Source organism: Nakaseomyces bracarensis, assembly GCF_045282275.1.
Source record: "Nakaseomyces bracarensis strain CBM3 chromosome Unknown Scaff3_0, whole genome shotgun sequence".
In the NCBI taxonomy this organism is placed as follows: domain Eukaryota; kingdom Fungi; phylum Ascomycota; class Saccharomycetes; order Saccharomycetales; family Saccharomycetaceae; genus Nakaseomyces; species Nakaseomyces bracarensis.
The window spans coordinates 413,853-438,644 of record NW_027263962.1 but is presented as its reverse complement, the minus strand read 5'-3'; the positions used below and the strand labels follow the sequence as shown (position 1 = coordinate 438,644).

Below are 24,792 nucleotides of genomic sequence, written 5' to 3'. Positions count from 1 at the left end.
GGTTTTTTTTGAATGTGACAAAAATTTTTCACCCGGATTACAGCTATAAAGATTTTAGAAAATTGATGGATGCAATCAAATATGAATTCTATATAGGCCAGTATGGAGTTATCTTCTGTATATTAGGAGATCTCTATATTAATATAATATGCACCTTGTAATGATGATGCCAATAATCTTCCTGACAAAGATATTTCTAGGTCGTATCCTCGTCATCTGTTCTTGAAGAGGGTTGCACTGGATCTGGAATATCTGAATCATCAATATCGTCTAGATACCTACCACTTGCACCTCCCTCGTTTTCAATGTCGAAATTACTGTCATCATCCATAAAGCTGGACAAATCGTTTGCATCGGCGTCATGTCCAGCTAACAAATCATCTGCCTCATCTAGAAAGTCGTCATGCATCAAATTTGAGTACGAAGGTCTATTTCTGCCGTTGATTCTTCCAGTCACTCTGTGGAATCCCGCGTTAGCAGCTCTTTGAAACAAATTAAATCCAGCGCTCATAGCTCCAAAGGATGCCACTCCGAATCTGATAATGGAGTTTACTATTTTGTCAGTTGTATTTTCCTCTATCAACTGGTCATCACCTAATCTAATTTCACCAAATCTTGCAAAGCCACCATTTCTTCTAATACCTCTGTCATATATAAACCAACCAATCAAACAGAAGAATACAAACATGATAGTAAAAGTAAAGAAAAATGAGGATCCCTTGATTCCATACTTTTCTTTGAATTCAGTTTCTTTTCCTGGGCAAGCCATTGGTTCATTTCTACCATCTAGTTTCAAACCCCCATGACAAGTAGACAGTGGAATCTTCCTATATCCGGATGATTTGAAGTATTCAATTAGATCTGGATTCTTCTTACAAACAGCTGAGGCGTCTCCTGGAGATAAGCCTTCAACAAGCTTGCATGTACCATCATAAATTTTCTCGTAATTGTAGTCACATTCGAAATCGGCCCTGGTACAACTACAATTCTTAGATATCACAGTGAACTGCTCTAAACCAACAGCTCCAACAAAACAATTAGGCTTGTTCTTCCTCAAATATTTTGCTTGATGACCGAATAAACAATCATTTTCTGAGTTTCCTACAGTAAAATAATCAAAATCATCGAACTTCTCGTTATTATGGTCTAATACACACTGGCGATCGAACAGAGCACTGAAATCTAAAGTAAATGTTGCTGAGTTACTATTCCTCCCAACATTAGATTCGGTAACTAACAAGAATCGCAAAGCAGAGTCCTTTGGTACTGTAACAATATCTGTTATAAAGACTTCTTCATCCGAAAAAATATAATCTGTCCAAGTTTCACCAAAGTCGGTAGAATAGGAAACAGTATTAGTCTTTTGGCCTTCAGGGGCAAGAACCAGCACACCACCATGATCACCAAATTCCCACTGGTAGCTTCCCTTTTTAACCTCTTTCCATGTTTTACCACCATCAATAGTTAAAAAGGTTGAAGCCTCCTCACGAGAAGTTAATGATTCTCCAACATTACCTATACCGATTAACATACCGATTGCAGATCCAGAAGAGTAAGTGTCTCTGTAATCTTTTCTCTCTGTATATCCATGTAAATTTAAAGAACACCTCTCTAAGGATTTTGAGTTACACTGATATTTCTTACCTTCGGAGTCATACCTTGGAGGGGATAAATATGACCAGTCAGCACCATCATTAAAGGTAATTTTTGTTTTCAGCACCTTCTCATCGTTAGCGTCTCTCTTATCGGCATTTTGGACAATGTTAGATAAAATAATACCTTCTAAACCTTGGACTTTCTCAAAGTCAACATAGCCGTCTTGATTCCTATTCACATTTGAATGCAGCTTGACATAAGAGGTACCGTTGGTATTTGATTTCAAAAGGTTCCCATAGGAGAAATCCTTTGATTTAGAGGTGGTGAAATGCATGAAAACAGCACCAGTGTTAGATCCAAGAACAGTGAAAGCTTCTTGGGTGCTGAAATCCATATCATAAGGAAGCAGCGCCTCAGCAAATTCATCGCCATCCATTGTAATGAAGGCATCTAGTTCTCTCCTTTTTTCATCGGGTACTGCAACAATTACATACTCTCCGGTTGTGATATAACCTAGAATTGTTTTAAAAACAGTCTTAGGAGGACTACTGAAAAAATCAGTTGAAGATACCAATGATCTTTGCATTTGGTTTTCACTGCTTTTATCTCTTACTTGACAGAAGACCAAATCGTCATTCCCCGAAGCTTTTAGGGAGGAACCGACAAATTCACAGTGTATGGCATTAGGTAGCAACTCACTAAAGCTGTTGCCACCATCACGGGTAATATACGAAACTACATGACAATCCCTGCTGAATAGCGAGTCACAATTCTTACCACCGTAGTAAATAAAAGTATTAGGGTCTTTGGCGTGGAAATTCAGAGGTAGCGATAGTTGTAAAGTAGCAGGTAATTGGACTGTTTTGAAGTTATGACCTCTATCATGTGTTATATGAATATTTCCTTCTGTATCAAAAAGATAGGCTGAGGAATTGAAGTATTTATTGAACACAACTTCTCTAATTTTGGAGTCATCAATAAGAAGCGGAGTGAAATGTTTACCACCGTCTCCAGAAGTATAAGCATTCCCTTTGTTGGTGACTAGGATCAAGGATTCGTCTTCTTCCGAATCAAAATACTGATAGAATACAACTTTCTCATCAAAAGCATTTTTGATAGATTCGATATTACCGGTACCCTGTTTGGAGTTATTTGGTTTCTTGGAGTCTCCAGTCTGTTTACTTGGATCATTTCTACAGGCAACTACAGCAGCCGGTATTTCTAAAGACTTTTTACACTTGTTATCAGCTGTTAATTTCTTAGTAGGAAGCTTTTTTTCGCCATTTGGACAATTTCCTGTAGCCTCTAACCAGTTAATGTCAACTACACATTGGCCATCTTTGTTTTTTATGAATTCAGGACTACATTCATAATCAGCATCAGTACATTCGGAACAAATTTCTTCCTTAAATACCAAGTCCTCAAACACAGTGCCTCCGATGCATTTTGCATCCTGTTTTCTTCTTTGGTAAGTGTATTTTATACCATTAATGCATTCTCCATTAGAAAGCGAAAATTCCTCGTATTCATTAGTGCTGCATTTTTTACCATCGTAAATATTAGAGAAATCGATTACATAAGAGATTTGTTTACCGTCTCTTGCAGAATCATTTTTAATTACTAATCCAGATAAGATAAATCTGGATCCTGAACCATCAGGTGTGGTATTAATTAACTCTACTGGCCTTAATGGATATTTTAGTTGATATTCTTCCCATGTTTTACCTTGATCTAGCGAGAAATAGAATTCTGATAACGGATCATCATCTATATCTGGATCAAATTGGCAAGCAATAAGAATATTACCTAAATCACCTGAAGCAGTGAAACCGACAGAATCGATTGCAAATTCCCAATTCAACCCACCATCTCTGGATACAAAAGTTTGTACCATACCCTTTTTCACAGAACCAGAACCAAATAAAATCCCTGCAGTTGGCTCCTGAGGGAAAACAAAATTCAAGTTCAATGGACAACTATCAGCATTATCAGGACATTGCACTGTGTTTTTTCCATCAGGGTCTGAATACATTGGAGTTTTCCATGAGTTACCATTATCAGCACTAACGTACATTTGGTTACCATAAAGGTTCATTTCAGACATAAAGATAGTACCTTTTAAAAATTGAACTGGCAAAAAAACATTTACAGAGGAGGACTCTCCAATTTCAATCGTGGAGAATTTGAGACCATCGGATGTTGAGATAAGTGAGTTACGTAAACCAGTACCAGTATTTTTATTGTCGTTATGCATGTCACTCGAAAATGATAATAAAATTCTCCTACCATCAATCTCAGCAGGAGGAAGTAACTGACGGATGTTTACTCTAGTCGGTATATAAGCCTTCTTGAAAGTTGTCCCATCATCAGAAACAAAAAGATTCACAGAACTTTCTAAGTTTCTATCTTCTCTAGTAGCAGCAAGCACATATGACTTTGTAATCAAGTAGTTTTCAACAACGTCACCGGCCAAGTCTACAGGCTCGAAGGATTTACCTCTATTTTTGGAAATGTATAATTTATTTTCAGTCTCTTCAATACAAACTATTTCATTATCGTTCCTCTCAAAATTTGTATCCTTGTTAATGGCTAAAAAGCTACAACGATCTAAGTATTTATCATTAGCCTTTAATGGCTTGAAAGACTTGCCCCCGTCTAAGGAAAGAAAGTTTTTTCCTTGCTTACCGAAACGATCTGCCAGCTTCGCTATTATCGTTTTCTTGATAAACGGATGTGTTACCATTCTAAAAGATTGATAATCTTCATTGAATTCCTTAATATGCATTTTAGACCAGTTGGAGCCCTGGTCTAAAGTTATCATCAGGTCGTTTCCTATTAATACAAATGCTCTTGAGTGACCGTAATGCTCGTCAATTTGCAAATGCACTCTGTCATTATCTGAAGAGTATAGTTTTTTCCATTTCATCCCGTTATCAAAAGATATCTTTAATTCATTTCTAGCTGACATAAACAGCGTCGTAGAGTCATCGAACGGAATAATATTGGTTAGGGGAGCAACGTCATTAATCGGCGTAACATCTGGAGTATACGCTATAGCCCTGGCAAAAATTAAGCATGTATACAGAAGGCTGTACAACTTCATTTTTTATTATCTTTTCTTTGTAACACACACACACACAATCTCTTTTATATTATTTTTATTCTAATATGTACAGCGTTAATTAACAAAATGAAGAACAATGTTATAATTAATTAGAAGCAACTTATCCTTCAGTATCCTCTATTATAACCCAATTCCAATACTAGAAAAGCAGAATGACAACTAAAAGCGTAATTGTTCTTCCTATGTTTACTATATTGCAAATTGTACTGTTGCAATTGAAGATGTAACGATGATTAAAGGTTTGTTTAATTCCATTCAAGTAAAATTAAGGTTGCTTTTTCGACTTTCAACAATTGATTGAATTCTTCCCCTTCGGATTTTTTTTTTCATTTCCTCCGCCCCGTTAGAGGCACGCCTCAAACGCCACAAGATAGACTCATCATAGACAACCATAGCAATTACAATTACCACTCTAAAGGAGTTGAGGTTTGTCTTTACCTGAAACAATGTATCGATGTGATTGTAACAATGTAATATTGCAGAAAAACGTAATGTAATTGTAGTAGAGCAGCCTGGCTATGTGTTGTGGCTATATAATACAGCAATGTATCGAAGTATTCTCGTGGCAATATAGCAACGTAGTGATAGCAGCTAAAGTAGTAAATGCAGTGGTATATAAATTGCTCTGAAGATTGAAAGTTGTTTATCGCATTTTTTGTACTTTTTTTTATCATTTTTCCTATAATAAATTTGTAGAGAAATACTGGAAGCATACAGGAAATGACTCGTTCTGTCGTGTTCAATATCTCTAGTGATTTCAAGTTGAAGGCGTCGTTGGGACAAGGTGCGTATGGGATAGTGTGTTCTGCAGTTCATAAGCCCACGGGAGAGCTCGTTGCGATCAAGAAGATCGTTCCGTTTGACAAACCGCTGTTTGCGCTACGCACGCTGCGGGAGATCAAGCTGCTCAAGCGGTTCCACCACGAGAACATCATAGCGATCTTCGACATCCAGAAACCCGAGAGCTTTGAGAAGTTCAACGAGGTGTACATCATCCAGGAGCTCATGCAAACGGACCTCCACCGTGTGATCAAGACGCAGCAGCTGAGCGACGACCACATCCAGTACTTCGTGTACCAGATACTCCGGGCGCTCAAGACACTGCACGGCTCCAACGTGATCCACCGCGACCTGAAACCCAGCAACTTGCTCGTTAACGCCAACTGCGACCTCAAGGTGTGCGACTTCGGTCTTGCCCGCATCATCGAGGACGAGGACGAGGACGATGACAGCGCCAAAGGAGAGGCCCCGCGTCGGGCAGAGAGTGAGAGGATGGGGATGACGGAGTACGTCGCCACGCGGTGGTACCGCGCCCCCGAGGTGATGCTCACGAACGCGGAGTACTCGAAGGCGATCGACATGTGGTCGTGCGGCTGCATCCTCGGCGAGCTGTTCCTGCGGCGCCCGTTGTTCCCGGGGTCCGACTACAAGGACCAGCTCAAGCTGATCTTCCGCGTCACGGGCACGCCGCAGAAGGGCGACGCCAGCATGGCGTTCATCAAGTCCCACCGCGCGCGGCAGTACATCGCCTCGCTGCCGCAGTACAAACCCCTGGCCCCGCTCACGGACCTGTTCCCGTCAGCGAACCCGCTCGGCGTAGACCTCATGCGCCGCATGCTCCAGTTCGACCCGGCCGCCAGAATAACCGCCGAGCAGGCGCTACAACACCCGTACCTAGCAACGTATCACGTGCCAGAGGACGAGCCCGCTGGCGAACCGATCCCGCCGGACTTCTTCGAGTTCGACAGCTACAAGGAGATGCTCACCACGAAGGACCTGAAACGGCTCCTGTGGAACGAGATATTCCAGTAAAAAATGAAACGCAAAAAAAAATGAAAACAAAGCACGAAAAAAAAAAACCGGAGTTTGAAAAAATCTCCTCCATTAGTCCGAACCAGATGCATCTTTCTCAACAAACAGAAAGGGAACAACCAAAAAGGCTGACTCATTCTTTTGTACGGGGTGCACACATACACACCCCCCGCGCCTGCCGAGAAGTCGGTTTCTCCCTCTGTGCTACTCCCTCTGTGCTACTCCCTCTGCGCTACTACCTCTGCGCTTCTCCCTCTGCGCTTCTCGCCCCGCCACGACGGCCGCAGCGTATTCGAGAAATAAAAAAAAACCGTTTCTCGAGAGGGAAGCCTATTGGTATTGGGCTGCTGTCTCTGCGCTGTCTCTGCGCTTTGTTGTTTTTTTTCACGCCCCTCGCTAGAGAAGCACTAATCAAGGGCCCTTTAGTGTCAACTTGTGAAGTATATTTTTAAATATTATCTCTAAAATGATTGGTTGATTAAACGTTATTGAATAATAGGTAAAAGAGATGACTTTGCTTGTATCAACCTAACTTCTTTTGTTGACTAAGAATCTTTCATTAACAGGACCCTAAAAAAACTCGATTCTTTTTGTGGGAACAGAAACAAAAAACTTAATAAACTTAAAAAACTAGTTTATCATTATATAAATAGGGTTTGTTTTATTTTAGAAGATAAAATAAGAAGAAAGAACAAATAAGAAATCAAAACAACTTCTTTTTTTCCTATAATATTCTTATCTCGATAACAACACACACATATACACGCATATACGTACACGCAAAATACGCAAAATACAAAAATACAAATACAATGTCTGTTTCTAAATTGTTGAAAGAAAGAGTGAGGTACGCGCCATATTTGGCCAAGGTCAAGACAGCAGAGGAGTTAGTTCCACTGTTTAAGAATGGTCAATACCTCGGATGGTCTGGTTTCACTGGTGTTGGTACCCCTAAAGCTGTACCTGAAGCTTTGATTAAGCATGTCGAAGAGAACGACTTGCAAGGCAAGATGAGATTTAACTTGTTCGTTGGTGCTTCTGCTGGTCCAGAAGAGAACAAATGGGCTGAAAATGACATGATCATTAGAAGAGCTCCACACCAAGTCGGTAAGCCTATCGCTAAGGCTATCAACGCTGGTAAGATAAACTTCTTCGACAAGCACTTGTCTATGTTCCCTCAAGATTTAACGTACGGTTACTACACAAGGGACAGAACTGACGGCAAGGTCCTCGATTATATGATCATCGAGGCTACTGCCATTAAGGAGGATGGTTCCATTGTGCCAGGTCCATCCGTCGGTGGTTCCCCAGAATTTTTGTCTGTTAGTGACAAAATTATCATCGAGGTCAACACTGCCACTCCTTCTTTCGAAGGTGTACATGACATCGACATGCCAGTTAACCCACCACACAGAGTTCCATACCCTTATGTCAAGGTTGATGACAAGTGTGGTGTTGACTCTATCAAGGTTGACCCTGAAAGAGTTGTCGCCATTGTTGAATCTACTGAACGTGACCAAGTCGGTCCAAACACCCCATCTGATGAAATGTCGAGATCCATTGCTGGTCACTTGATCGAATTCTTCAGAAACGAAGTCAAGCATGGTAGACTTCCTGAGAACCTATTGCCTCTACAAAGTGGTATTGGTAACATTGCAAACGCTGTTATTGAAGGTTTGACTGATGCTAACTTCAAGCATCTAAATGTCTGGACTGAAGTCTTACAAGACTCCTTCTTGGACTTATTCGAAAATGGTTCCCTAGACTATGCCACTGCCACTTCTATTAGATTAACCGAACCCGGTTTTGAAAGAGTGTTCAACAGCTGGGACTTCTACAAGTCTAGACTGTGTCTAAGATCTCAAGTTGTATCTAACAACCCAGAACTTATCCGTAGACTGGGTGTTATTGCTATGAACACCCCAGTGGAAGCCGACATTTATGCTCACGCCAACTCTACTAATGTTAACGGTTCTCGTATGTTGAACGGTCTAGGTGGTTCTGCTGATTTCCTAAGGAATGCCAAGCTTTCTATCATGCATTTCCCAGCTGCTAGACCAACAAAGGTTGACCCAACTGGTATTTCCGGAATTGTCCCAATGGTGTCGCATGTTGACCAAACTGAACATGACTTGGATGTTCTAGTAACAGACCAAGGTTTGGCCGATCTAAGAGGTTTGGCTCCAAGAGAAAGAGCTCGTGAGATCATCAAGCACTGTGCTCATCCAGATTACAAGGGCTTACTACAAGACTACTTGGAACTTTCTGAGCACTATGCTGCTAAGCACGGCTGTTTGCACGAACCACACATGTTGAAGAATGCCTTCAAATTCCACACCAACCTACAAGAGAAGGGTACTATGAAGGTCGATTCTTGGGACCCAGTCGACTAATTCTAGAATTGAATGCAATATTATGATTCATGAAGAACAAAATAAGTTGTGAATATATACAACCGAAAACAGTAAAAGAATATACACTATATACCTGTAAAAATGAAAGCATATTTATTCTTAACAGTTACCAACATCTCTTTAGCATCAGTTATTTTTCATTGTGTAGAGCATTACACTTGAATTTAACAACAGACTAGCAGGCTATAAAAGTATCATGTATTGTTATTATCTAAGCGGTAAGTATATGTCTTACTAGAGCAACAAAACCACACCCATTTCGGAAAAGAACATCCAAGAAAATTTGGTCTCTTGGCCCAGTTGGTTAAGGCACCGTGCTAATAACGCGGGGATCAGCGGTTCGATCCCGCTAGAGACCATTTCTTTTTTTAGTTTCGAAAACATCGATTGGTGTATATCTGTGATACAGATAATTATCATAGTAGTCCAATATTCATTTATATTCGTTCTTTTTTAAGGTATCTTAAAGTGAAACTAAATTTTATAATATACGTATATATACTAGGGTTTTATAGGGCGGGAAAATGAGTTCTTATCAACTCGAACTCATTGATGCTCCCCTCCTGGCTAATTCATCAGCTATTTCATTTCCTGCATCACCAGCGTGACCCTTCACCCATTCTATTATTATACCTTTCCCTTCTGGAAAATTCTCTGTATTTATTTCATAGAAAAGCTTAATTTTTACGAACAAATGGACTAAATCAACTAGTAGATCATTATTTGGAAGATTTCGGAGTTCCTCCATCGTGTAGGTTGCATACCTATCATTTAGTAACTTAGCAACATATTCAGAATCAGTCTTAATAGTATATTGCCTGTTAAATTGGGTTTCGGTTAGTTCACTCCAAATTTCTTTTAATGCAAGAAGTACAGCCATCATTTCACCTCTATTATTAGTTTGTGGGCCAACTTTCAGAGGAGCGGCAATATTCTTAGCTGGCGCATATTCGAAATAAACACCTGCACCTGCTTTTGATCCCCGTGTTCCATTACCTAATGCTGAGCCATCGCAATATATGAAGCATCTAGATATTTCTTTCGTTTCTGATGTCTTCTCTTGCAGATATTTGACCTTAAATTTACCAATTGGATAGCCAAGGATTCTCTCATCAGCTTTGGAAGTATTACCTTCAAGGAAATCAAGTGCGGCTTGTCGACTATTAAATTTTTTAAAGGTAACACCACGTTTTCCTTTCACATAAGCTTGGCATTCACTCCATGCGTCAAATATTCTTCCAGGGATATCTCCACTGTTGTGCTTTACAGCGTAGCATGCAGTGGGGCCACCTCTGCTCTTAGTGGTAGTAGTCTTATAATGTGATCCATAAGAACCTTTGGAATCACTATTTCTATTATTTTTAGCTTTATTTGCCCCGTTCTTTGTTGTTGAACCATAACCATTCCCATTCACAAATGTCAAAGCTTCATTAAAGGTCTCAAACTTCTTGTATACGGCACCTTTATATCCGTCAATTTGATTTCTACATTCATTCCAATTGTTATAAACACCGACCTTTTTCCCTGCTTGTACAGCATAAAAGCCACCTTTCTTCGCCATAACAGCCACTGTAACCCTCAGATATCTATATGACCTCTTGCAAATGAGTATTGGAGTCGTAGGAAGGATATGAATCGCTATATTTGTTAATAGCAGACAGCGTCGTCTTAATGGGCTGGTAATTTGGTTAAATATGGTGGAAATAGAGTAATAAGAGAGTTAGATTAACCTAAGGCAGCTACTGTCTTGAATCCAGATATTCAACACTCTAATACGCTTGGAGAAAGAATACGATATGTAACTTATATTTGTATTAGATATCGAGATATTTAATCCTAAGTAGTTATATTCACTTTCAATTCTATAGTGTGCTTCCCTACCAAAACTTAAATTTTGGTTAATAAATTTTCAATGAACTCTACGCTTAATTAAGATAATATAGATTTACTTATATTTCCCTTAAGAATTAAATACATTTAATTAAACTGATTACTGATTTATTTACAAATGTCTCTATTCTCATAATATGAAGAGATTACTTCACGCAATCTTATTAATATATACAGGGTATGCTGCAGGAAAATAAGGAAAAAAAAAATGTGTACTTTTAGGATAATACTGTTTATTCTATCATATTCGACCACTGTCACTCACACAAAGTGGATTTTCTCAGGCATCTCTACCTTTGTTATGTAGACTTGGTAATTAATCTTTTTTATCACCCTTTATTTTCTTGAACGTATCACTGATGAACTTTTCGAGCCTACCTAAGGTTCCGGGTTCATCTGGGTTTAAAGTTCCAGATTCTTTCTTATCTGTAGCAGAACCGGTTTCCTTTGAAGAATTTTCATCAATGGTTTCTTTGACTGATTTCTCAACGGATGAAGCAAAACTTTCCATTGTTCTCCTAGCACCTGTATCGTTGGTGACATCTGCAAGAGCTTCCCATAGACATGTTTCTGCTTGTGACTGAGGTTTTCTGATTACGACTTTATATTGGATTTTCATGTCACCTCTAGCTTGTATCGATGAGTTCCTGTAAGGACTCGATTTTGGAACACCCATGTTTGGAATGGAAATAACCTGCTCTGGGGCTGTACCAGCAGGAACCTTTATTCTAATATTAGTGCCATCTATTGTTGGAATTGAGACAGTACCACCAAGCGCTGCTGTTGTTATAGGTATTTCCTTAGTGTACCATATGTCATATTTATTCTTAATGCTAAAGTTTGGATGTTTGTTAACTCTTATTCTCACCAAAATATCACCTCTGGATAGTTTAACTGATTTTGACATCTCGCTATCAACTGCAATATCTGGATACGAACCTTGTCCTGGAATTCTTACAACGTCTCCATCCTGCAGTCCATGAGGCAAGTCAACAGTGATTGTCTTGGATTTATTCACCGTGACACCTTCACCACGACAAGAAGAACAGAAATCGGAAGGATTCACAGTTGTACCTTCTCCACCACACGTTTGGCATGTCGACATCATCTGGAAACCTGCTCTTACATGTACAGTGGTACCGGACCCTTGACATGAAGGACATGTAGACTTGGAAGCTCCTGAACGTAGCCCTGAGCCGTTACAAGTTCCACAAGGGTCCAATGCTGTGAATTTGAGGGATACGTTCTTCTTACCAAAGACAGCGTCTTTGAAATCCAAGTCCTTAATGACCTCTATCGTGTCACCTTTGTACTCTCTGAACATGGACCCAGACCTGCGCCCTGCGTTTCCGGACCCTGAGAAAGGACCACCTCCGAAAGCAGCACCGAACAGGTCCTCGAAGTTTATACCACCGAACCCGCCAGCGTTACCACCGCCCTGTGCATTAGTGAAATCGAAACCTCCAAACCCGTTTCCGAACGGGTTAAACCCGCCGGCACCGCCACCGGGGCCTCCAGCGGCACCACCACCGGTAAACGCCGCTGCGCCAAACTGGTCATACTGCTTCCTCTTGCCCTCATCCGACAGTATCTCATACGCATTCTGCAGATCGTGGAACCTCTTCTCTGCCCCGGCCTCTTTGTTGATATCCGGGTGGTACTTCTTCGCCAACTTGTAGTACGCCTTCTTGATCTCGGACTGCGATGCAGAGTTATTCACACCCAGTGTCTGGTACGGATCCTTGAACGACTCCCGCAACAGCGGACTAGTATGGAACCGCGCAACTGCCCTATACCCAATGGCTCTCCGTTGTAATACACGACCAAACATTCTCTTTTTTATTCGTAATTTCCTTGTTTCCTAACAAATCTTCAACACAACAGTTTATATATTTGATTAGTTGATACAGTTATATATCAGCATTTCAGGTTCTGGTTATCATGGTATTGTAACTTATTTAAGCTGTTTTTTCCAGAAGCAGCTCGAAGTTCCAAAATAGCCCTAAAACTGACGCTAGCCCTAAGTCAAACCCTAACAAAAACCATTTTTAAAAAAAAAACCCTAAGAATCACCACTAACGAAATAAACATGAATACATGCCGTATGAGTTGCTAAGTGTAGTCATCCCGTCTTCCGTCTTCCGGAAAGAATTATCTTCCGAAACGAGTTTTTCCGTTTCTCCTACGTATTTCTTTTTTTTTTTTCCCTCTCCGCCTGCCCCCCCCTTCTCGGGGCTTTGTCTCGGCCCTTTATTTTTTTCGTTGTACGGGATTTCTCTGAGGAAGTGTCGAGGCTGTGAACAAAAATGACGTCAAGGGGAGTTCTAGACCCTTATCCAGTGAGGGAAGAGGTTCTGCGGGGTTGTGTGTGGGGGGAAGAGAAGGGGATCATATTAATAGTTTATGGCAATAGCACATAGCACATAGCAATGGGCAATGGGCAATGGCAATGGCAATGGGCGATGCCATTGTTAAGAAATATTTCCAATTGTAGTATCTACATCAATGTATCTACATCCATGTAATATCTACATCAATAGTATCAATTCATGCTAGGTGGTACAAAGAAATATTGCCCTTTAATGGTGCGGCTGCTATTGTGCAGACCCTTAAAAAATAAACTATAATTAAAGTATTGAGAGGGTGGTGAAAAGGGCATTCTGATATCTAATCATTAAACGTAGTGCTAACGTAGAGTTAACGTATAGTTTAGCGTATAGTTTAATGTATTTCTTAATGACATACCGTTGTAAGGACTGAGGTTTTACGATTTTTAGGGAGTTTTTAGGGAGTTTTAAAGTAATAGTGATAGGGATTTAAAAATTAAATTGAACTCGAATCAACAATGATCGAAATCACACATTTTTTTTAGGGAGGTAATTCCAGTTAAATTAAATTATAGATAGAATCTAATTAATAAAAAAAAAGGTATATAAAGCATGCACTTTTTTCTTTATCTTTCAACATTTTTTCACTCTTCTTTTATTTATCTTATATATTAAAATATAAAAAAACCATCATCGAATTTAATATAATTCAATTACAACTACAAATAATCAACTATTAAATATGTCTGACGCTAACAGAAAGAACTTTTCCGACAAGATGTCCGAGTCTCTAACTCCAGAGTCTCAAAAGTCTACCTGGGACAAGGGTAAGGAATTCGTCACTGACACTGGTGACAAGTTGGCCGGTAAGGTCCAACCTGAAGACAACAAGGGTCTAGCTCAAGGTATCAATGACTCCGCTCAACAAGGTGCCGACGATGCTACTGGCGAATCCTGGGCTGAAACTGGTAGAGAATACATGGATGCTGCTAAGCACAAGTTGAACGATGCTGTTGAATACGTCTCCAAGACTGTTCACGGTGGTGACGAGAAATAAATTTAATACATAATATAAAAATTATTGATTAATTTTTAATTTAGTATTAATTTTTTTCTTCTCTCTATTTTAACTACGCTATAGTCATGACCTTTTTAAGAATTTTAACTAAAGTTCTTTTAAAACATATATCCCAGCATATATTCCTATATATGACTTCATAATGTCAAACTAACTCTTTTGATAAGAGTTTTCTTTGCAATTTGAGTGTCTAGATATAATAATAAATAATAATTTATAATTATTAGCAAAAAATAAAAAAAAAACAATTTTTTTTTTGTCAAACTCAATTCTATTCGAATTTATTCTCATGCAACGTTGATATATTATTAATATTTCTATTTTTTTTTTATTTTTTTTTATTTTTTTTTTAATTAGTTAATCTATTTAGTATTACAATTGGAATAGATCCTGTTTTTCAACCTCAGCATTTTCCTGCAATTTCTTTAGAAACTTCTGTTTAGCCAACCCTAGGGTCCTCAAGTAATCGGTTTCATAACCGAGAACTTCATCCCTGTACTTTCTCCGTTTTTTCCCTCTGACACCAATCACTGACCCCATGGGTATGTCATCGTAACGATTAAATATCCGTAGCATGCCAAGATCTTTTCTTTTCAATCTACAATATTCATGTGCTTTATTCAGATCATTCAGCAATTGTTGTTGCGTCTTAGTTTCCCGGGAGCTCTCTATCAAGCCGATCTCCTTATTGTGATCATAGTCCACAAGCTTTTTTGCACGTTCTTCATGCACCGATAATTTAGACTTTTTGGGACTTGTTTCCTCGTTATCATTTTTTTCTGATACCGTTGGATCATGGTCTTTATGAAGTTTCTTGTTTAGTGCAGGATTCTTCTTTGTTAAGTCATCTTGCTCATCAATGTCTTCTTTTTTTATCTTCTTGGAACTTGTCGTGCCTTTATCCTTTTCTGTGGTTCTTCTTCTCCGTTTTCTAGGACTGGTATTGCTCTCCTTATCCGAGTGCTTCTTTCCATCCTCATTACCGTTGGTGGAGTCTGCCTTACCCATTTTTAATAAAAAGTCCTTCCTCTTAAGTTTTTGAGCATCACCATATGCTATTTCCTCTGGGGTATCAACATCGTATTCTTCCTTTGCATATCTCAATGGGAGTTTATCATCTTCAAGTTCTGAGATATCACTAGCTCTAAAAAGTTTCATGCTATCAACGAGCTCTTCGGGTTTTAAGTTAGTCTGTAAATGCACGTAAAATAACCATAATATAACATTCACCCTATCTTCCACCTCGTACTTTGAATTGTCAAGGATATTAAATAAGGTCAGTTCCTTTTCGTCATCCACATTCTCTTCTTCACTTGGTGTGCCCAATATCTTCACGTACTTCATCAAGAAGTTTAATCTTACAATCGTAGCACTATCGCACAATGCAAATATCATGTTAATGATATTAAACTTGCCTACGAGGTCAAAGTTCTTACCATCCTCTTCAATTTTATTGTCCTTTGAATATTTCTGCGGTGTTACTTCTCCGATAGCATTGAATGTTTCCCAATCTATAACGCCCAACATCTTGTATATTAGAGACAAGTTAACTGTGTCATTGCCCTGTGGTAAGTTACGCAAGATCGACTTGATACGCGGAGTATCCTGTAAGGATTTACTCTCAGAGGAGTGCAACTGCAGACAAGGCACGCTATGATACGTCCTCAATTGCGATGTCATTTCCAAGTAAAAATTAATCGTAGTGTTGAGTCTCCCAATGTTCACCAGGAACGCCAGGATGCACGTCGAGAACGCCACTTGGCTATCGAGCAGTAATTTATCTCTTAGAATCTTGGAGCACTTGGACGAGGACGCCATCGTGAGCGCGTAAAGCTGCGCAAAGGACAGTTTATCGTTAAATACAAACGTCCTTGCGTCGTATTCCGCTTCTGTCACCAGTGGAACTCTATTGTCAGCGAGACTCAAGGGCGCCAGCGATGTTTGGAAAGTGGACTTCAAATGATTATCGAACAACAGCCTGTCATCCACGAGGAGTCTCCGCAAGAACTCGTACTGTACATCTTTCCTGGTAAACAACTCACCATCCGGCTTCTTCAGGTGTCTCGTATACTTATTACTGCTGCTACGCTCACTTTTATCCTTCTTCTGGTCGTATTCCTCCTGATCAGCATCAGCATCACCCTCAGCATCACCCTCAGCATCAAACGCATCAGCTTCGTGGTTCTGATCCTCTTCACCAAGATCACTATCTGTCTCCTCATCATCATGTATTATTTTAACATCCTCTATCTGAGTAGTACGCTTGTTCGTATCATTGCTCCCGTCCTTTTCAGGACTTTCAGTGGTTATAATACTGCTGATGTCAATAGACCGTTTCTCCTTCTCGCCATTGCTCATCTCGCCTACAGACATAACTTTCCGGGGATGCTTCACTGCCTCCTGAAACACATCGTGTATAGGATCATACACCCGCTTAACCATCGCTGTTCACCTGTTCACTCTATCGATAGACCATAGTCCTTTATGTTATTTCATAGTCCTTAATTGCCAAAAAATTTTTTTTTCAAGGCGGAGCGTCTTTTAAGGCCGATCCCTCTGAAGGGGCTAATTTAATTTCAAAGCCTATATATAATAAATGCCAATAACTTATTGAAGAGAGAGGCTTAGTCTACCGTGTATATAAAGAGGTTAAGTATCTATCCTAGGTAACAAGATACATTAGCTGGAAGAAGTGCAAAGAAGATAAAAAAAACAGGTAAAAAAATGAAGACACAGGTGTTGATAACGGATGTTCCCAAGGAGAAGTTTGATAAGAAGTGGCCCAAGGAGTTAGAGCGTAAATTGTTTGAGAAGTATCCTGAGTTGCGGCCACGGTTGCAGTATTTCACGCCGCTTCCGTTCATGGATCGTGTGATTATCATTATGGATGACGAGGAGTCTGCGACGAAGGTGTATGAGTACTTGAAGACCGTGGAGCCCACGACGAGCCAGGCTGACAGCGAGATCAAGCTGTACATGACGGAGTCGTTGTTGTCGAATCGGTTCAGGTCTAGGTCGACGGGGGAAGTTGTCGAGGAGTCGGATTCGTTGGGGACGCAGGCGCACTCACAGGTGGATAACGGTACGGATAAGCCTGTGCTTTCTCTGGATACGAACCCTGTTAGGACAGGGATAGATGCTGGGTCCTTGGCGATGGGCAGTCCCTCGCTCTCACCAGACAGGAGGTCCTCTGTAGAGTCACCCACCTTGCTGAAATTTGCAGACGGCGATAGGGCACATCTGTACCAGGAACCGCTACCAAACAAAGAGGGAAACAGCTCGTCTACGTCGCTTGCCTCTGAGAACGACGAGACGGTGCTCAAACAGCCACAGAATCTGTCGAATCTGTCGATCCTTACGGAGGGCTCGTCTGGTGTTGGAGCTGGTTCTCCTCCAAGAAGTCCAAGTATCACAGTAAGAGAATTCACGACATAAATCGAAATCCTTTAATGATATTTTAACGTCAGCTTTAGATTATACACTTCTATATATTACGACGAGCTGACTTTATCTATTTAATTAAAACTACTTATTTAATACACGAGTGATCAAAATTCATAAAAACGTTCTAGAATAACTATTCATTACTAATTCTCTTGATGAAAAGAAGGGTTATTACATCTATATATACATGTTACTATGCAAGCAAAAATCAAAAAAAAAGAACACAAATATTTGACAAAACAGCTGTTTAATGTATGCCGTGGTATGTATCTATCGTGGCCATAGAGGAGTATTCATAACATTTCACACCTGGTATGTTCCGTCTTACCAGGTTATGTATGACGCTACCTGGGCCTATGGACACAGCGGTGTCTAGCGGGTCTTGTGTATCCTTAGTCTTCTCTACAAGTGCGTTTATCGTATCGTAGCACCATGTGAACATGACGGTGTTGCTGCTGCACTTAACGAACTTATCGAGTGCATGATGGATCAGCCTTGACTCCGAACCGTCAAGGTTTGAGATAATAGGGTGGTTTAACTTACTCCATGTATGTGTGCCGTTGTTCTTCATAATCTTCCAGATGAAGTCGTAGAGGGGTTCCTGGATGGGTCTCAGCACTGTGTTGTTGTGAAACGGCAGGTTATGTGGGTTAGTCAGCTCTGAGATACGCAGTTTTGGAATATTTAAGTGCAATTCTGTTCTGAGGGACTCCAGGTCCTCGACGAGACCCGTCACCACGCATTGTTTGACGGAGTTAGCGTTGGCCACAGCAATTGTATGCGCTGAGGGGAAGTTCGGCGACTCCGTGAGCAACTTGTACACTTCTAAGGGTAAGTCAGCTGGTTTCGGCGAGGACAAGGCCCACATTTCGAACTTTGACCCACGCCTGTTCTTGGCCCGGAGATATTGACTTGTATAGTCCACCATGAGTTGATTCCTGTAGTTAGCGATGTCGAAAAGGTCCTTAGTAGTGAACAATTCGTTCACCTTCAGGCACGTCAACTCACCTAACGAGTGACCCAGCAGCCTCACGGTCTCATTCGCATTGGCAGTGTTGTACTCCTGGGACATCAATCCGTAGAGCTCGTACAGGAAGTTTGAACACACGGCTATACTCCCAGGATTCGATGGTTGCTCGAATATGTGTTCCAGCAGCGCTCTACGATGTTTCCCACGGTCTAGGATAGTGTTGAACTGAGGTTCTTTGTTCCTGATCAACGCCTTCAGCACAGCCACAGGTATAGACGTGCCTTGTCCTGGAAACGTAATGAGTTTCATATTGTGGTGTTTTTGTTGTATTAATTGCAATAGATATAAGTCTATTTTTTTTTATTTGTTTGTGTTTTACTAGTGTTAGAATTAGTTTTGGGTTGGGGTTAGAGAGTTAGGCTCTATGAGAGAGGTAGAAAGAGAGAGAGAGAGATATAGAGATAGCTAATTTGTAGTTATAAGCTAGTCCTAAGTAGAAGGTATCAGATCCAATGCTAATTAGTAAAATTTTCTTTTTCTTTTTTCCTTTCTTTTGTTTGAATTGTTTATAACGCAGTTTAACTTGCGATTCCGATAGAAGAAAGGCCTTAACGGGTAGATGGGAGGGGAGTGTTGGAAGCTAATAGTAGAAAGGGCAAAGGCTCAAGAATTTATTTATTTTAAAATTAATCAAATATTTACGTCTCGGAGAGGATTTTCCGAGGGGTTTTAGAAGTGTGCCCCCCGCACTTAAAGGAAGAGAGACTCAAATTTATTCTGGGTTCGTGTAAGTAACCTAAGTGTGGTTTTACGTTGAGAGAGACTGGGATGAAGTACTGAGAGAGTGAGAGAGTGAGAGAGTTAGAGAGTGAGAGAGAGAAGGGATTCATGTAGTGAATTGGAGAGTGTGTTCGAGAGAGAGCATATTTATAAGTAAAAGGGGAATCAGTTTCGAGTTTGTTTCTAGTTTTCGAGACTAATTATAAAGAAACTGTTTCTGTATAACAAACTAAATAGCTAAAAAACAACAACAAAACTAAGAAAGATTAAAGATGTCTGAGCAACCGTTACCGTTTATGTACCAGTTTATCTCTGGTGCTGTTGCTGGTGTTTCGGAGCTTCTGGTGATGTATCCATTGGATGTGGTGAAGACCCGTATGCAATTGCAGATTGGGAGTGGTGTTGCTGGTGGGCCCGTGTATAACGGTGTTATTGACTGTCTGGGTCAGATTGTGAAACGCGAGGGTTTCAGCCGTCTATACAAGGGTATCTCTTCTCCGATGTTGATGGAGGCTCCCAAGAGAGCCACTAAGTTTGCCTGTAACGATGCGTACCAGAAGTTGTTCAAGCGTTTGGCCGGTGTGGACAAAATGAACCAGCAGATTTCGATTATGAGTGGTTCCATGGCTGGTGTCACTGAGGCATGTGTCATTGTGCCTTTTGAACTGGTCAAAATCAGACTTCAGGATGTCAATTCTAAGTACAACGGGCCCCTTGAGGTCGTGTTCAAGATCGTGAAACAGAACGGTATCCTGTCCCTGTACAATGGTCTAGAATCTACAATGTGGAGAAATGCTTTCTGGAATGGTGGTTACTTTGGTGTCATCTTCCAGGTCAGAGCCCTACTACCTGAAGCTAAGAGTAACTCCGAGAAAACCAGAAACGATTTAATTGCCGGTACCATCGGTGGTACCGTGGGTACTATGCTGAACACTCCGTTTGATGTCGTGAAATCCAGAATTCAAAGTGGTACTACCACTACATTGGCTGATGGTACCGTGATTCCGAAATACAATTGGACCTGGCCATCCCTAATGAAGGTATACTCCGAAGAAGGTTTCAGAGCCTTATACAAGGGTTTCGTTCCAAAGATCCTGAGATTAGGTCCAGGTGGTGGTATCATGCTAGTGGTATTCAACGGTATGATGTCGTTCTTCAGAGACATGAAGTACGGTAAGGACTAATTGATTAATTAACAACTATACAAAGAAAAAAAAAACGAAAGAAAATAAGCTTAATGAACAAGCAACAAACAATAGACAACATTTATTTAAGAATCAAAGAAAGGTACAATAAATATTCATAACTCTCTCACTTAATCACTTTAATGTGTTTATCATCCAATAAAAGTCAAAAAAAAAAAACATAAAAAAAGAATAGTCAACTTCAGGGAACAGTCATTCCTCCTAGCCCACAACCGAAATGTGCATACCTAATTGAAAATGGTCTTGTAAATATACATATAAATATTTATATACATAATCATTGATCAAATATTATATGGATAGTTCACTTAATATATATATCACGTGTACAGTGATATGACTCACCACAAGTCGGGATACACACTGTACCCTAAATGTAAGCCCTAAATTCGACCCTAAATAATTTAGGGTTTTTTTCTACTTCACGAATTTAAAGGATGTCCAAGTTTGTAATGAGTATGTTACACTTATTGGCTTTAAGGGATAAGACCACGATGTACTGTTGATGCTAGTTGGGCATATATAAGCTTATAGTTATATCTGAACGTCTATTAATAGAAAAGTTATGTCGCAAGAGCCGCTGTTGCCCAGAAGTAATGGAGACATGCCTAGCCATGTTGGGAGTCTACCGAAGTATATCGTTATCCGGTTTAGTGACGAGTCTGTTGCGGATCTGAAGCTCAATATATCACAGGTGACGCCTGAGACTGTGAATACACAATGGTTGCGTCGGCTTTGTAGAGAACTGAGGAGTGAGCAGACGTCCAGGAGGCGTTTAAGGTTTATTAGGGATGGTAATGTCCTGAACTCGAGTGCCCACCTTGGCAATGAGATAACGAGGTACTTTGATAGAGTTGCAGGTGAAAATGATGAGACTTTGACTGAGCTCCTATATTATATTCATTGTGTTATCGGTACAGATATTATGACAGATGAACAACTAGCAAATGAAGACGCCTTGGACGCTTTGGGGCCTAGTGAGGATGCTGTGACCACCCAAGCCATTGGTTTTGATAGGCTCCGGTCAGTAGGTTTCAATGACGAAGAAATAGAGCTATTGAGACAGCAATTCAGGATGACCTATGGTGATATAGAGGATGATGACATAGAAGATGACCTAATCAATAGCCAAAATAGTAGAGAGAATGGATCAGCAGAAGGTACAAATGGGAGGAGAGACATACGGCAATTGGAGGAAATATGGATGGAAAGTGGTGTCACTCCTGCTGAAAGAACAGACGCGCCAAATTGGACTGTAAACGGTGGAGAGGAGCGTAACGAAATTGAAGACAGGTTCAACTCTATTCCAGCTACAAATATCAAACATAACTGGGATTTATTAATCGGAATAACAACGGGGTTCTGTCTCGGTATCTTTGCATTGTTATTGATGAGAAACGAGGGCCTATTTAACAAAAGACAACGTATGTCAATTATCATTGGGGTAGTAACGAATGTTCTCTTTTGCCTTGTTAGGGCCTTTTGAGCTGGTATTTGATAAAGCGCCTACATATCAGAAAAAATATAATAAATAAAAAATTAAATGGGTCGACTTTATATTATAGTTATTTTACATATATTCTGATATATATCTGTTAAGGGAGAATCAAAAAAAAAAGGTCTCTATGCTGTTACTCGAAACAGTTTGTCATGAATGAATAGAAAAAAAAGAATGCTATATGGTAAATCATCTTCTCTTACTCAGCTGTTGTAATGTTAATTTTATTGTTTTTTTTTATTGAATAGACTTAACGACGGATCAATAGATAGGCAGTCTCTTGCTTTAGGTTGTTCAAGTTTCTGTAGTTACCTTCCAATCTCATCAACAAACCACCGTATGAGTAATACACAGCAATAATATCCTTACTAACCTCCTCGAATTTGTAGGCAGTACCGTGCATCACATAATCGTAATCGTCAGCCAAAGATCTGTCGCCTGGTTGAGGAGGTCTCCAACTTCTGGTAGTTTCCTTGACATTGCTCTTGTCATCCTCATCAACATCTAGTGTAGAAGCAATAGTGACAGTCAATTGCTCGTTAACTTGAACAGGGAAAAGGTTGGTATTTATATCTAGAGTCAATTTACATTGCTCTTGTGTGGTAGATGCAGCCTCTATACGGCATACATTGTTATAACGGCCTGGATCGACCTCAGAGATAGTGAATATATCATCAAATAAAGTGGCAGACATCGTTTAAACTTTAGACACGAGAAGATAGGCTTTGTAAAAGAACAGCTCCTAATTATGAAAGCAAAAGCGAACTACTACAGTTCAATGTTAAACTCTTCCGTAAACTACTTTATACACTTCCCTCATCGCTTACTACAGTCTATTACTTCTTTAATTTTTTTTTTTTCAAAATTTGGAAAAATTTTCAGATCACATGATATAATGATATACGATATCATATATTGTAGCGCTATTACAAGAGTTATATTAGATGATTATATCGCAAAAGGTTGGGCAATCAATTAATCGACAATTCTGGACCGTTTCACCCATAAGAACTAGTTCTAATATAGTCTTTTCATAATAAAATATAGCTCATTTTGAATTGCATAAATGGATCGATAAAAAGGAAATATAGTATGTCAATTAGAGTACTCTAATTTAAAAGTAGATATATTTATTGTTATATAAGATCGAATATTGAAAAAAGAGAAAAGAAATGTTTATATTTCCAATAAAGAAAATTGTAGACAAAGCCCTAGCGTTATCGTTTTGCAGAACTGTAATTGGTGGTCATTAGTCATATTGCTTTCTGTTGTTTTTTTACTTTCATAAGTAGTCTATCTATCAAAGTATTGTTTTTTAAATCAGTCCAAAATATCCATCTGCTTAGAAATGATATGAATCGACTGTGCACTTACATGTTTACTCTTATTATGCCAAGTTTGTTGCTGTGTTTCTCTTCGTTCTATAATCCTTCACAGCAGCCTTGATGGCATCCTCAGCTAACATCGAGCAATGTAGCTTGACAGGTGGCAGACATAGATCCTTAGCGATCTCGATATTTTTGATCTTTTCAGCCTCATCGATGCTTATCCCATGCACAAGTTCCGTGAGGTAAGATGAGGAAGCGATGGCTGACCCACACCCAAACGTCTTGAACTTGACGTCTTCTATTATACCGGTGTTATCATTAACTTTGATCTGCAACTTGATCACATCACCACACGCTGGAGCACCGACAACAGCGGTACCAACGTTACCCAGTTTCTTGTCCATAGACCCTACATTACGAGGGTTTGAGTAGTGGTCAATAACTAGCGGATGGTAGAACCTTTGCAAAGGTCTCTGTATAGTACGAGGAATCATCATTCTAATAGAGCTCATCATCATTTATTTTAAGTCTTGCGTGTATGTATTATGGATGTATTGTATGGATTTCAATATCGTATGTCTGTGGATTTTAATATCGTATGTCTGTGGATTTTAATATCGTATTTGTTATGCAAGCAGACTTTTTATATGACAAACATTTATTCACTTCTACTGTTGCTGACAAATAGATTACAGACACCCCTCCACCGATAGATTCAATAACAATCTTGTAAGTCCACAACTAATAACTATCATTTCGCAAGAGAGAATCAAAATTGAAGCAATTGGTATTACACTTAAGAAACCCAAGGCACCCCGACAGGTCTTTGAACTCCTGCGCCACAGGCTGTGCCCCTCCATTGTTCTCCCTTCATAAATGCATAGAAGCTTCACCAAAAGAGCTGCAGTGACGGCAATCACCGTGTTTTCGCATAGATACGCAAATATTAGATACACAGAGAAACAGCCGCACCGGCAAAAATAAAGCAAACGACATATACCATATTCACACACCAAAACTTTTTGCTGAGTAAGCAATAAAAAAAATATGTATATAAAAAATTAAATTAATTCGAACGTCACATGATATCATCATATACTGATACCACATGACCGTGCCGTATCTAACTATCTCGGCTACACTTCGGATGCCGACTGGTGTATGTGTGTGTCTGGAGGTTTGAGGGTTGCTCTAAATGTTACTGATAACTAGTGCTATAAGACTTACAGATATTTGAGGGACTACAGATATTTTTTGTAACATTATTGTAATGAATTTGTGCTTGACATGTAATGTTCTTGACATGTTTATGAATGTTCGTGAAAA

General features: G+C 39.8%; 13 protein-coding genes across 13 annotated transcripts; 6 read left to right on the top strand and 7 right to left on the bottom strand.

Annotated features, from left to right (window-relative positions):
* Positions 1 to 196: 196 nt before the first annotated feature.
* On the bottom strand, positions 197 to 4,699 carry PEP1 (type I sorting receptor; the record flags this gene model as incomplete). Its single annotated transcript, XM_071050690.1, has 1 exon — positions 197 to 4,699. One exon carries the CDS (start codon positions 4,697 to 4,699, stop codon positions 197 to 199), a length of 4,503 nt encoding a protein of 1,500 aa, XP_070908480.1.
* Positions 4,700 to 5,440: 741 nt separating this feature from the next.
* Positions 5,441 to 6,532, top strand: FUS3 (mitogen-activated serine/threonine-protein kinase FUS3; the record flags this gene model as incomplete). Its single annotated transcript, XM_071050689.1, has 1 exon — positions 5,441 to 6,532. One exon carries the CDS (start codon positions 5,441 to 5,443, stop codon positions 6,530 to 6,532), a length of 1,092 nt encoding a protein of 363 aa, XP_070908479.1.
* An 812-nt stretch (positions 6,533 to 7,344) lies between these two features.
* Positions 7,345 to 8,925, top strand: ACH1 (acetyl-CoA hydrolase; the record flags this gene model as incomplete). Its single annotated transcript, XM_071050688.1, has 1 exon — positions 7,345 to 8,925. The coding sequence occupies one exon, from the start codon at positions 7,345 to 7,347 to the stop codon at positions 8,923 to 8,925; it is 1,581 nt and encodes a 526-aa protein (XP_070908478.1).
* A 556-nt stretch (positions 8,926 to 9,481) lies between these two features.
* On the bottom strand, positions 9,482 to 10,507 carry RNH1 (RNA-DNA hybrid ribonuclease; the record flags this gene model as incomplete). The annotated part of the gene is made up of 1 exon (XM_071050687.1): positions 9,482 to 10,507. The coding sequence occupies one exon, from the start codon at positions 10,505 to 10,507 to the stop codon at positions 9,482 to 9,484; it is 1,026 nt and encodes a 341-aa protein (XP_070908477.1).
* Positions 10,508 to 11,152: 645 nt separating this feature from the next.
* On the bottom strand, positions 11,153 to 12,667 carry MDJ1 (Mdj1p; the record flags this gene model as incomplete). The annotated part of the gene is made up of 1 exon (XM_071050686.1): positions 11,153 to 12,667. One exon carries the CDS (start codon positions 12,665 to 12,667, stop codon positions 11,153 to 11,155), a length of 1,515 nt encoding a protein of 504 aa, XP_070908476.1.
* A 1,238-nt stretch (positions 12,668 to 13,905) lies between these two features.
* Positions 13,906 to 14,220, top strand: HSP12 (lipid-binding protein HSP12; the record flags this gene model as incomplete). The annotated part of the gene is made up of 1 exon (XM_071050685.1): positions 13,906 to 14,220. One exon carries the CDS (start codon positions 13,906 to 13,908, stop codon positions 14,218 to 14,220), a length of 315 nt encoding a protein of 104 aa, XP_070908475.1.
* A 393-nt stretch (positions 14,221 to 14,613) lies between these two features.
* IES1 (Ies1p) lies at positions 14,614 to 16,683 on the bottom strand (the record flags this gene model as incomplete). Its single annotated transcript, XM_071050684.1, has 1 exon — positions 14,614 to 16,683. One exon carries the CDS (start codon positions 16,681 to 16,683, stop codon positions 14,614 to 14,616), a length of 2,070 nt encoding a protein of 689 aa, XP_070908474.1.
* Positions 16,684 to 16,965: 282 nt separating this feature from the next.
* Positions 16,966 to 17,676, top strand: RCN2 (Rcn2p; the record flags this gene model as incomplete). Its single annotated transcript, XM_071050683.1, has 1 exon — positions 16,966 to 17,676. The coding sequence occupies one exon, from the start codon at positions 16,966 to 16,968 to the stop codon at positions 17,674 to 17,676; it is 711 nt and encodes a 236-aa protein (XP_070908473.1).
* A 256-nt stretch (positions 17,677 to 17,932) lies between these two features.
* On the bottom strand, positions 17,933 to 18,964 carry MCT1 ([acyl-carrier-protein] S-malonyltransferase; the record flags this gene model as incomplete). The annotated part of the gene is made up of 1 exon (XM_071050682.1): positions 17,933 to 18,964. One exon carries the CDS (start codon positions 18,962 to 18,964, stop codon positions 17,933 to 17,935), a length of 1,032 nt encoding a protein of 343 aa, XP_070908472.1.
* A 743-nt stretch (positions 18,965 to 19,707) lies between these two features.
* Positions 19,708 to 20,619, top strand: ODC2 (mitochondrial 2-oxodicarboxylate carrier; the record flags this gene model as incomplete). The annotated part of the gene is made up of 1 exon (XM_071050681.1): positions 19,708 to 20,619. The coding sequence occupies one exon, from the start codon at positions 19,708 to 19,710 to the stop codon at positions 20,617 to 20,619; it is 912 nt and encodes a 303-aa protein (XP_070908471.1).
* A 586-nt stretch (positions 20,620 to 21,205) lies between these two features.
* DSC3 (Dsc3p) lies at positions 21,206 to 22,126 on the top strand (the record flags this gene model as incomplete). Its single annotated transcript, XM_071050680.1, has 1 exon — positions 21,206 to 22,126. One exon carries the CDS (start codon positions 21,206 to 21,208, stop codon positions 22,124 to 22,126), a length of 921 nt encoding a protein of 306 aa, XP_070908470.1.
* Positions 22,127 to 22,388: 262 nt separating this feature from the next.
* RPB8 (DNA-directed RNA polymerase core subunit RPB8) lies at positions 22,389 to 22,832 on the bottom strand (the record flags this gene model as incomplete). Its single annotated transcript, XM_071050679.1, has 1 exon — positions 22,389 to 22,832. The coding sequence occupies one exon, from the start codon at positions 22,830 to 22,832 to the stop codon at positions 22,389 to 22,391; it is 444 nt and encodes a 147-aa protein (XP_070908469.1).
* A 693-nt stretch (positions 22,833 to 23,525) lies between these two features.
* Positions 23,526 to 23,984, bottom strand: ISU2 (putative iron-binding protein ISU2; the record flags this gene model as incomplete). The annotated part of the gene is made up of 1 exon (XM_071050678.1): positions 23,526 to 23,984. One exon carries the CDS (start codon positions 23,982 to 23,984, stop codon positions 23,526 to 23,528), a length of 459 nt encoding a protein of 152 aa, XP_070908468.1.
* Between the last annotated feature and the right edge of the window lie 808 nt (positions 23,985 to 24,792).